Source organism: Stegastes partitus, unplaced genomic scaffold, assembly GCF_000690725.1.
Source record: "Stegastes partitus isolate 25-593 unplaced genomic scaffold, Stegastes_partitus-1.0.2 Scaffold868, whole genome shotgun sequence".
Taxonomy (NCBI): Eukaryota; Metazoa; Chordata; class Actinopteri; family Pomacentridae; genus Stegastes; species Stegastes partitus.
This window is the reverse complement of record NW_007578599.1, coordinates 19,286-31,428: the sequence shown is the minus strand read 5'-3', so window position 1 is coordinate 31,428 and position 12,143 is coordinate 19,286. Positions and strand designations below refer to the sequence as shown.

The 12,143-nt window shown below is 41.4% G+C and overlaps 1 protein-coding gene across 1 annotated transcript in view; it reads left to right on the top strand.

The window, feature by feature from the left end:
- myo10 (myosin X) overlaps positions 1–12,112 on the top strand; it is a 159,675-nt gene extending 147,563 nt beyond the window's left edge. Inside the window, exons 31-41 of the mRNA XM_008293275.1 lie at positions 398–540; positions 1,454–1,645; positions 1,722–1,879; positions 2,690–2,813; positions 4,090–4,387; positions 4,475–4,682; positions 6,126–6,262; positions 6,338–6,458; positions 7,015–7,491; positions 7,898–8,089; positions 8,847–12,112. Coding sequence (XP_008291497.1) covers positions 398–540; positions 1,454–1,645; positions 1,722–1,879; positions 2,690–2,813; positions 4,090–4,387; positions 4,475–4,682; positions 6,126–6,262; positions 6,338–6,458; positions 7,015–7,491; positions 7,898–8,089; positions 8,847–8,957 — 2,161 coding nt within the window. The 3' untranslated portion in view covers positions 8,958–12,112. The remainder of the gene's footprint in view (positions 1–397; positions 541–1,453; positions 1,646–1,721; positions 1,880–2,689; positions 2,814–4,089; positions 4,388–4,474; positions 4,683–6,125; positions 6,263–6,337; positions 6,459–7,014; positions 7,492–7,897; positions 8,090–8,846) is intronic.
- The last annotated feature ends 31 nt before the right edge of the window (positions 12,113–12,143 follow it).

Sequence of the window (12,143 nt, the reverse complement as noted above, 5' to 3'; positions counted from 1 at the left end):
AATCGAACCGCGGCCGCTGTGTCGGGGGATTAAAGCCCATATACATGGGTGGCCCGCCCTACCCGCCGAGCTATCCGGACGCCCAAAAAATGAACTCTTCTATTCCACCAGTACCAAATAAAAGACAGTGATCAGCTATTAAGTCAGAATCTGAAAGCTTTATTGTCATTGTAACCAACATTACAAGAGATTTGCTGTGCAACACCTTAAAAAAGCACTATACATACCTACACACACTCCTTCACACACAGTAAATAGTAAAGTTTAATCGGCACTGTTTAAAATCTTGCACATACTGTCCACAGTTATTGTACCAGAATGTCCACAGTGATTGCACTTGTATCACAGGTACTGCACGTGTTTAATCCTTCATAACCACATTTCTGCTCTGTTGAAGGCCGAACTCGTTCGTCATGATCACAGCGAACCGAGTGCTGCACTGCAACGCCGACACCCCTGAAGAGATGCACCACTGGATCACTCTGCTGCAGCGCTCCAAAGGAGACACGCGCGTCGACGGGCAGGAGTTCATCATCCGAGGTAGCAACACAAACACTTACTGACGGCAGATAAAAGCAGAAGCGATGAGTGGTTATTAATTAGTTTAAGCAAGTCAATAGTCCATCAATACAGGAGAGGAATCGATTGGTATCGATAAGTATCTCAAAACTAATTTTGAAACCTGCAGGTTTGCATATGTGGTGTCAAAATTTTAAACCAACTAGCAGGTTTTGAGGTTCAGAAATTTGTTGACTGTTGGAAAGTTGAAAAATTCAACAATTCTTTTTGTTTTTACAGCTTCTGGCCTGATTTTTCAACTTTCCAGCAGTCCCACCACTGATTATGTGTGATGTGTGGTCCCACAAGGAAATTCAAATTGTGATATTTTCCCAAAACCAATTCATCCTACATGTCTCGTTAATATTTGCCAAGTTTTGTAAATAACAAGAAATTCTGCACTACTTTGTGCAACTTTGAAGCCATTAGTGGCTCAGCTGCAACAAACAGTCATGTGACAAAAATTCAAGGAAGTCTCTCCTGAAACGCTGTACTGACTTAAAAATGGTAAAAAATATATGTAGTAAAATATCACACTGTCACATTGCACAGAGTTCTCTCTCCTTCTTCATTTTGTTCTGTTTCCAAAGAGGTGCAGGACTTTAGATTGCAGTGAAACATGTGAGGACTAAAGAAACGCGCAAAGGGTTAAAGATGCACAAAAAAGCAAAAAAAAATCGACACAAAATTCATAGAAAAGGTTGAAATAGTTACGAACAAAAGACAGAAAACTACGACAGCTGCAGCTTTAGCATTTAGAGGTTAAACTGCAATAATACACTCTCACACAGGAAGTTTTGATCCCTGCTGCCATGTTGGTTTGTTAGCGTCTGACACATTTTGAGATTCTTTTGTGGATTTGCATAGTTTAATGTGATTCCTGTGTTTCCACCAGGCTGGTTGCACAAAGAGATGAAGAACAGCACTAAAGCCTCACTGAAGCTGAAGAAGCGCTGGTTCCTGCTCACACACAATTCCCTGGACTACTATAAGAGCTCGGAGCGTAACGCCCTGAAGCTGGGAACACTGGTGCTGAACAGCCTCTGCTCCGTGGTTCAGCCCGACGAAAAGGTCTTCAAGGAGACCGGTAAGAAAAGGAAACAAAAATTACTTAGCAGTTGTACCGTCGCCACTTCGTCTAACATGACCCGTCCTCCTGACAGGATACTGGAACGTGATCGTGTACGGGCGGAAACACTCGTACCGTCTCTACTGTAAGCTGCTGAACGAAGCCACGCGGTGGGCCAACTCCATCCAGAACGTCATCGACACCAAAGCTCCCATCGACACGCCGACGCAGCAGCTCATCCAGGACATCAAGGTGGGAAGCTTCTGTCAGAGCTGCAACACAAGAATCTGTGCAGGATCGTTGTTTATTAAAGAAGACACATGTACAATATGTCGATTTGTACTTAGAAGATTCTGTATATTTCTTGTTTATTTTTATTTTCTGCTGATATTATGCATTATTGCACTATTGCAAATTCCCCAGCGTGGGATTATTAAAGGCTTTTCTTATCTCAAGCTGAAAAGGGGGCAAATAGGTTTTACTAAAACTAAACTTAAAAAACTGGAAATTGTAAGTTTAATGTTGAAAAAACAAGCACTGGGAGGGTTTCATGTTAGACCCATTATTTACTCAGACGTTTTTTGTTAGAAAACCAAAGTATTCATTGAGCAACAAAGATAATCAGCCAAATACTCACTATATTAATATTTATATTAGTTGCAGTCTTCAACCAAAAAAAAATAAGAATAAAAACTGCACCACCTCGACCACATACAGTCCTGCTTTTACATTAAAGCAATTTTCTGCTGATGTTCCCGACATATTTTTGCACTTTTGCAAATTCCCCCGCTGTGGGATTATTAATTAAGATTATTATCTTGTCTTATCTGAAGCTCAAAGAGGGAAATGCAGGTCATGGTCTAATTCATCATTGTGATGTGAATGTTTTAATGCAGGGCAGGGTGATTCTAAAGACAGCAGGTTTTAGTCTAACTAAAAAATAAAGGTTTTACACTTGCCACATGCTCCAGACAGAGTTGTGAACTGATACCAAGTAGTCAGAGCTCGTTTTAAAGTTACCTTCACCGCAGTGAAGCATCATCTGATCTCTTCTCTCTGCAGGAGAACTGCCTGAACTCGGAGGTGGTGGAGCAGATCTACAAGAGGAACCCCATCCTCCGCTACAGCCACCACCCGCTGCATTCACCGCTGCTGCCGCTGCCCTATGGAGACATCCACCTCACCGGTGAGCCACCGTAGAAACTAATTCATGTATTTATTTTAAAGCATTTCATCTAGATATTCAAGATGTGTAGATTCTCAGTCATCCAGGTTGTGCTAATCCTGAACACTTCGGTTGAAGACTACCAGAAGTATATCTTGTGTTCTACTTTATTCTATCTTGTTATTACAGGCACAGTAGTATAACACAGATGCGTTAGGCATCTATTCTGACATGTTTTAGTCATGCCTTTTTTAAAGTAGTAGTCAAAGTGGTTAAAACTCTGCTGGCAACAGCTCCTTTACTGCGTCTGAAGTTGTTCAATAGAAATTAGACTTTTTGTGGTTCTTGAAGTCATTTAAGATGCGTCTTTAGTTCTTACTGACTGATGGGAAGTTCCAGGTATATATTCTCAGCCTCAACTCACATTAATCAAGGTGTGAATGGTGGTGAAACTGCCTGGAAAGGGATGTCAGGACTGCATGATAAGTACCTGATAAGTGGAGGCGTAGGTTCCTGCCTCCCCTGTGTACAGATGGATGTTGCAGTTGTGATTTTACTAAGCTACCACCTATTTCAAGTCCAGTGAGGGTTGCTACAGACTAAAACAACACCCAGGACTCCCCACCAGCCGGTAAAAGCTGAAGAAGCACCTTGGATGAGAGGTGACACTCCGAAAAGAACCAAAAAGACACCTAGTTTTGTTCTATTAAAGCACCTCAGATACATTAAATAGTCACTGCTAGCAGGATTTTAGCCATGAGTGTATTTACTATTTTTTAAAAAGACTAAAACATGTCTATGTGGATGCCAAACTCATCTGTATTAAACTGCACTGCATTAAATTATTTCTGATTTTGTTGCTTTAAGGCACATAACAAGTGATCAGAACAGCACACTGTAGCTAGGACAAATTACTGAAGGAAGCTGAGAAACCACACTGAATATTAACAAAGATGTATTTTTTAAGGTTACTGTATCAACATTGATACAAAATATACCAAAAGGGAAATAGGGGTGTTTAATTTTAAGTATAACACAGGCGATATTGTGGAGCCCAGCAGGATCTTTTGTATTACTTGTAATAGTGCATTAGAACTGGACTGGACCAAAAAAAACAATATGAATCATATGGATCAGAAGGAATGTAAAGCGCATTGCAATTTAACACAAAGTTGCCCTCAAAAAGTTCTCGCTGTGACCTTTAGAGGACTTTGTCATATGTTATTTGCTGTAATTCAACCACAAACACAGTGATGTACCTCCACAACACCACATCACTAACCTCTTCCCCGCTCAGCTCCGAGGAGCAGAAGCTACACGACTCTGCAGGAGGAAGCCCTCAAGGTGTTCAGCTCCCTTCAGCACCTGGAGGGCGTGGCCGACCCGGTGCCCATCATCCAGGGCGTCCTGCAGACGGGACAGGAGCTCAAACCACTGCGTGACGAGCTCTACTGCCAGCTGATCAAGCAAACCACTCGACCGCCGCAGCCCGGCAGCCCCGGAAACCTCTGCAGCTGGAAGATCCTGGCCTGCATGTCCTGCACCTTCCTCCCAACAAGAAGCATCCTCAGATACCTCAAGTTCCACCTGAAGAGGTGAGCGGTGGACAGGTTTACAGATGGATGTAGACTGTTTGTGTCTCTGTGGTGCTTTTACTTAACATTGGTGTAATCTCCCCGCAGGACTCGTGAGCTCTTTCCTGGTACAGAGATGGACCGATATGCCGCCTTCGCCATCGACTCATTGAGGAAGACTCGAACCCGAGAGAACGTGCCGTCGCAGGAGGAGGTCCGATCCATCGTGGCCCGGCAGGACATGAGCACCACGGTCCACTGTCACGGAGGAGGCTCCTGCAAGATCACCATCAACTCCCACACCACTGCAGGAGAGGTGGGTTCCAACACACCCTGACCCAGAGAGTCAAAGCGAGAGAGGTCCGATTAGCCTTGGTCTCAAAACACATGCTTCAATTTAAGGAATCTGATTTCTGGCTGTATGTAGCAGCATCAGCAGTCTCAGGAACTTCTCTCAGGAGAAACTCAGGAAATGTTGGACAGCAAACTTAAACGAGGCTCAACAGTCTCTTCAAAATGAATAAAACAAACTGATGGTCACCAAGTCACCGTTTATGGCTTAAAACAGGGGCAAACTAACTAGTATCCATTGTTCAGGAAATTTCGTACTTCAATCTTATGAGGTTATTTTCAAGATTTTACTAACGGATTCTGTAGTTCAATCTGTTCCTACAAAATAAAAGCACAGTGGCCGTTCCTGCTAACGCTCCAAAAATTTGTACTTAAGTCCAAATTTGAGGTTGTTTGATTTTCATGGTACTTTAATCTTCTTCTCCACTTCAATTTAGAGGCAATTATTATACATTTTGGTTTATTCATAGTATATTTAGTTACAGGTTACTTTACAAAATGAGATATTTTAAAGGAAAACATATAATCATCAGTTACAAAATATTCTTTGTGGATGCAGATGCATTTACCTGACAGCAAATGCTCGCAGGGCTGAAGTGATTAACAAAAGAAATTAATTGACTGCTGTTTTGATAATAATTTTTATAATGTGTGAGAATTTGCTGCTTTTTATTTACTTAAATTAAAATAATTAATATCGTACATTTAAAGTTAGAAAAAACAAACATTGTGAGGGTTTCATGTTGGACTCAATTCTATAACAACGAAAATAAAAACCAAATACTCACTTTATTATTATTAGTTGCAGTTTTAAACCCAAAAGAGCTGCTCCACCTCGACCACATCCAGCAGTAAAATCCTAATAATCATATATAATCTAAAATTTAACAGTAGGAATCAGAAATGTGTTTTTTGCACCGACTAGTTGAACTTTTAATCATATTTTTTTACATTAGACCTTTATACTTGGACTCAAATAACACTTTAAATGTCAAACTTTTACTTGAAATTGTGGCATTTGTACTTTTACAGAAGCGAAAGATCTTCATTCTGTCTCGACCACTGAGAAAGTGAAACAAACTATTCTTTTTTGACAAAGCAGCTTTGTGGGTTAACTGAGAAAACTTTAAAATTAGGTTGAGCTGAGGATGAAAAAAAGAAAACCCATTTGAAGACGAGGATTTTGTTTAACACATGTATATTTTGGAAGAAATCAACAGTTGCATTAATTTTTTAGACGCTCAACCTCTTAGAACTATACTTCCACTTTTGTTTTTTGCTGAGAAGAACTTTTAGATTATACCTTTTTGGTATAATACTCTTAAATCTAAAGGCTTCGACCGACATGTCTCATCTGATCTGCAGTTTTACTAAATTCAAGCGTCTTGTGTGCTGTCCTGTGCTTCAGGTGGTGGAGAAACTGATCCGCGGTTTGGCCATGGAGGACAGCAGGAACATGTTCGCTCTGTTTGAACACAACGACGCCACAGAGAAAGCCATCGAGAGCCGCACGGTGGTGGCCGACGTGCTTGCCAAGTTTGAAAAGTGAGCGTCGCTGCACCTACAACGAATGTTTCTTTGTCCTGTGGTTGCCATTAACTGTTATACTCTTCCCTGCAGGCTTTCAGCGAGTCCCGACGAATACAACACCGGCTGGAAGTTTTACTTCAAACTCTACTGCTTCTTGGACACGGACAACGTTCCCAAAGACAGCGTGGAGTTCGCCTTCATGTTCGAACAGGTGAGAGCCCTCAGACTGTCCAGTGATTCATCGAGGCTCAGCAGCTGATCTGCACCTGCAATCTGAAGGCTGTTAAGATAAGAAAAAGACGCCTTTAATCCTGAAAGAAATCCTTGTGCCAGATATTGCTCAGAAAAAAAAACAATGACAAAAGACATGCAGTGAATTAAAATAAAAGGCAATAAGATAAAAGTATGATCAGAATTAGAAATACTTTATTGATCCTTGAGGGGATATTGCTTTACCTTACTGTAATAAGATAAGTAAGCTAAGATGAGGCTAGCGTAAACACAGGATGTTTTTATATTTGTTCTTTACTTGCTTCAGTGGTGGTTTAACACCACCAGGGTTGCAGCTGTGACAATAAAGTTTGAATTGTCTATAAGAATAGGCTGCACCTTAGCAGCACTTTGAAATGGAATCCACAACCTCATGTATGGTCAGATCAGCTTATTAACCTGTGCCTTCACACAGTGTGCAGTTTTTCTTCAACTCTCAGTCTTACCTTTGTTTTTAAGGATTAAACTAGAACTTTCCTTGCGTCTTCCCTCCTCAGGCCCATGAAGCAGTCATTCGTGGCCAGTATCCGGCCCCTGAGGAGACTCTTCAGTTCCTGGCTGCCCTGAGACTCCAGTACCTGCTGGGTGACCACAACTCCCAGGCCACCGTCCCTGAAATCTCACAGGTGTTCCCCATGGCGCGATTGCGGGCCCGAGTGCAGAACTCAGCCAAGACTTTCGCTCCGGGCACCGGCTCGGTGGCCGACCGCTCAGGGACGTCGGAGAGGAAACGCTCGAGCTTTCTGGAGGGAACACTGAGGCGGAGCTTCAGGAGCGGCTCGCTTAGTCGCCAGAAGCTGGAAGAGGAGAACAGCCTGGAGGCCTGGATGAGGGAGGAGGTGGCGGCGGTCAGAACCAGCGTGATGGACAAGTGGAAGAAACTGCAGGGGATGAACCAGGAGCAGGCCATGGTCAAATACATGACGCTGGTGAAGGAGTGGCAGGGATATGGATCAACGCTGTTCAACGTCGAGGTAACAGGAGCCAGATTGACAGTGACTGAATATTTTGTTCTGAAACATCACAAAGTGTTTTAGATCTGAAAGGAATTATTGGAATAGTATATAATTATAGCCCACTACAATGAGATAAATGATAAGTTAAACTTCATCCTACTAATTTTCAGATATTATTTTAGGTTTTGTTTTTCAGGTTTTTTGTGTGTGTGTGTGTGTGTGTGTGTTCCCTTTTTTGCCTTAATGATACGGTGCCATGTCTGAAATAAACTGGATCAATACAATTTTAAAAAGATTCATAGTTTTCTACAAACGATTACGTTTTGAGTTAGTTTCAGATGTTTTCAGGTTTTCATTGCTGGTGACAAATATTACTTTCAGTCCGTGTTCAGAACTCTTGTGCTCATTGTTTCTGTATTTTCAGTGTCGGGACGGAACGTTCCCCTCGGAGCTGTGGCTGGGTGTGAGCCGGGAGGCCATATCGGTGTACAAACGAGGCGAGCTGTGGCCTCTGGAGGTTTTCCCCTATGAACAGATTCTCTCCTTTGGAGCTCCGCTGGCCAACGCCTACAAGATCGCTGTGGAGGGCCGAGAGCTGGTCTTCGAAACCCAAATGGTTTGTACAGAAATACTCACTCAGAGCTGCTGGTTCCATGATGTGGAAGTAAATGCTGTAAATTTGGGAGATTAGGTATCAGCTGAGCAAGCAAACTTCAAACAGTTTCCTCAACCGATCAGTCATTGAAATGATTGAAATGCTGTTTTTAACCACTGATACTTAATGTTTGCCACAAACTCAGCTCAGTGACATCAGGAATATGAAGATCAGATGAAGTCAACACCAGATTACTGAAATATTAATTCAATGCACCTGAGCGTTCGCAGCATTAGCAGCTATAGCTCCTCTCTGCTGACAGACCCCCAGCTCCCCAACTGTTAGCATTTGAAAAATCCTAGTTTAGGATTAGCATGACACATAGCTAGCTAAACCAGACCTAAACTGACACCTTTGTACAACCAGATGCTACAGAGTTCATCCACATAACTGCTATAATTAGCAGTTTGACAGCTAGGAGGTTGTTGCGCTTGTTTTTTGCCACAAACACACCTGTAACTCCATTTCATTAAATCAAAAGAGATGGCACAACCAGGCACTACAGCAAACCTACAATATATTTTCTGACATCCAGGTCCCTCATCTTCTCCCTTATCCATTGATGCTTTTTCAACATCCATGGTATCAGCACAGATTGTATAAATTCAGAGTCCAAAATTGGACTTTTTGTAAATTGAATGGTGAAAAAATCAAATGAAATACCAACCTTTAATCCTGAAACGTTACAACCTGTATAACAGCTCCTTCTCCTCTGCAGGTCATGGACATCGCCAAGCTGATGAAGGCCTACATCAGCATGATCGTCAAGAAGCGCTACAGCAACTGTCAGTCTGTCAGCAGCCACGGCAGCCAGAGTAGCGCCTGGTGAACATCAACCTGTAACCTCTGACCTGATGGTGCAGCTGGAGGGTCGATGTCGGCCACAGCCGGCTGGACGCCCGTCCTCTGCACTATGCATCTGACATGTCAGACTGACTCTGAATGCTGGAGACAAACCACAATGCTCTTAATGTTAACTAGCTCAAGTTATTATTTTGTTGACTAGTTTCATTCCAAAACTTTACACATCCACTCTTGTTAGAGCAGAAGTTTGGCAGTCCGTTCAAGCTGGAAGCATCGAAGTTCGTCTTCAACATGGAGCTGAGAAAGTGTCCTTAGTCTATGACTGTCAAACTCTGCTCACCAAGCTTTTACATTCTGGGAAGCAATCCAGGACGTAGATGAAAGACAGAAAGAAAAAGTGGTTTTAAATAAAAAAATTTTTACCAAAATTCAAAGAATGCTGGCCCTTGGAAGGAGGTCAGAACAGAAGTGATTCAATGGCAACACAGACCAGCAAGAAGCTGCATGCGCTTTACTTGATCTCAGATTCCAACATTTCATGTTACAATAGATATGCAGTAGGAGCACAAAGACACTAGGAGGTATTAATATCAGCAAAACTATTGGCGATGTTGGACTTTATGTGCTTAAAAAACAAAGTTTTTTCAATGGTGTCGTCACCAACCCTTCCTATCATTTCTCAGTTTCTACATCCTCAACTCCTTTTCACACATCTTAGTCCGCCCCACCAGGGATATAAGCAGAAGAGGCAAGGAAGAGATATGAGCAGAGGAGTCGAGACAACAGGCATTTAATGAAATAGACTTTCTCGCCTTGGAACTTTTGTTTTAAAGTGACGTCAGTTAAATATACAGCCGTGCATCCTTGCTTGTAGCCTCCCCTTCTCACCTTAAGAGGCATTTCAGGAGTTAAGACATTCTTCAAGATGGTGCTGATGAGACAAGGAAGCTCAAAATGAGATGAGCCTCAAGTCCTGATGCAGACCATTGTAATTCAACTGTGCAGGTTTGCAGTGACAAGCAGGAAAGTTTGTAGAAAAGTGCTGTGGCCAAAGACGGAGGAGTTCATGCAAATCAATCACAAGAAGCAGCCTAAAAACGCTTCTAATTATTGAGATGATGAGAGATTCGATGGTAAGCGAGGTTCAGTGTTTAAAAAGTAAAAGGACGACGTTCATGATCAATCACCAGAGTTCAAACAAATCAGTATTCAGAGCTTTAAATTAAATTAAATATGCACAGATGGAAGCTTGTGAAGGCAGAATATCTGAATCACTGAACTTCCTCTGCATTTATGCAGCTTCTAGTTGGGCTCCAACAAATTGGCACTTCATCAATTTTGTAATCACTACTGAATTACTTGCTTTAAGAGTTATTGACATGCTGGAATTACTTAATCGTTGACCTTGACAACCTTAAATGAGGGTTTTACGAGTTGGACGTGGTCTGCAATCCATTTGTCCTTAAATATTTTTTTACAGAAGGGATAACAACTTTATATTCGTATCTCAGTCCAAGTATAAAATTAAAGTGCTGCCCAATGGAACCAAGGATGGTACTCAAACAACCCAAGACCTCATTGTGACCCTCGAGGAAGCAAAGACTTGTGTTCCCAAACTCAAAAAGAAACAAATTCAAATTTGAGAAAGAAAACCAGTTAAAGAAAAAAGGTGGATGTGTCTTGTTTTGGAAGAAAACTGTTAATTATTTCCTGATGCTAACCCACTGTGGCACTACAAGGACTGTTGTTGCAGGACGGGCCGGTTTGTTACTGAGGCTTTTAGTTAGTGTGACTGTGTGTGTGAGAGGATGACTTTTAGGAAAAGTGTGTCTACAGGCTGTCCGAATGTAAAAAAGAAAAAAGAAAGGCAACCTAAAAGCCTTTTTCTCTGCTTTGAGAAACTCGGGGACTCGTCCAGGATGATCTGCTCACTGTAAATATTATGCAACTGTACTTGTCTCAAGCTTTTTCAGTTTGCGACTGATTGTTTCAATTGATTTGCTGACAATACGAAGGTCACAAGTGCCTGTTTAAAGCAAAGCAGGACTAATCAGACGTTGTCTTATCGATGCCACTCTTGTTCCTGTGTAACCACAATCTGAAAGGTGCTCCGACGTTCCCTTTAACTGCCAATGTACTTGTAACACTGCAAAGTACGTCCAGCTGTGCAAGTCATTCAAGTATGAAACCTGTTTGTTTTTGTTTTTTTTTAACTGAACCAAAAGCAGTCGGAAAATTGATGAAAAAGTACATTTGCCAAATGTACTTTTTGAGTCTTTTACTGTTCATACTAAAGTATCCATCCTTTTATTGTAGCTGGTTATATTAGCCAGTTAGCAGCAATGCTACAATGGCAATATTGGATAGTGATGAGATGAATTTAACATTCCTGACTGGATTTTAATTTTTTACTTAACTGATTTTGCCGAAAATGTTCCTCATTGCAATATCAGAACTACATAGACTAAAATTACTTGAATTTAGCTGTTGGCTAATGTTTTAGACAGTCCTTCACATTAGTCTTTGATCCCTGTCGACCTCTACTGGCCACAAGTGGGAACAGTAACATTGCAAACACTGACTTAACCCACAGGGGCCTGAAAGTGGTGTTTTTAGGGATTATGTGGTTTCTCTACACCTGCAAATGTGCAAAAGCTCCCACATAGCTGCAGCAACAATAGTTCGGACATCATGAGAAGTAATTGATGTACTTCTATGGGATCAGTCAGGTTTGGGTTTGAATGACTTGTTCAGTTGGAGGGTTTGCAATGTAACATTCCTACAACATTTCACTGGAGCTCCGCGGGCGGCAGATCCATCCAAAGATGCGTGTGCAGGTTTGTTCCTCAGTGCCTTGTTGTATATTGTGTACACTTATTTTGTTTTCCATGTGTGGATTCTTTTTTTTTTTTTTTTTGGTATAATGTGCAATGTTATTATATATTATATAATCATGTGGCTGTACATTTTATACTATAAGTCTTTGCCTTCTATTTTTTTCTCTCAAATGATGAACACAAAGCAATTTTCTCAAGATGTCAAATCTTGTATTTTTCTCTACATAACTATCCAGCTGACGGTGGAAATTTGACAATACTGGTATCTTTTTGTTTTTTCTTATCTGTATTAGCTGTGTTATGTGTTGAACTGTTGATTTTAACAATAAATGGTTACACATTTGGTCTGAAGTTGCAGTGACTGTTGGGTATTT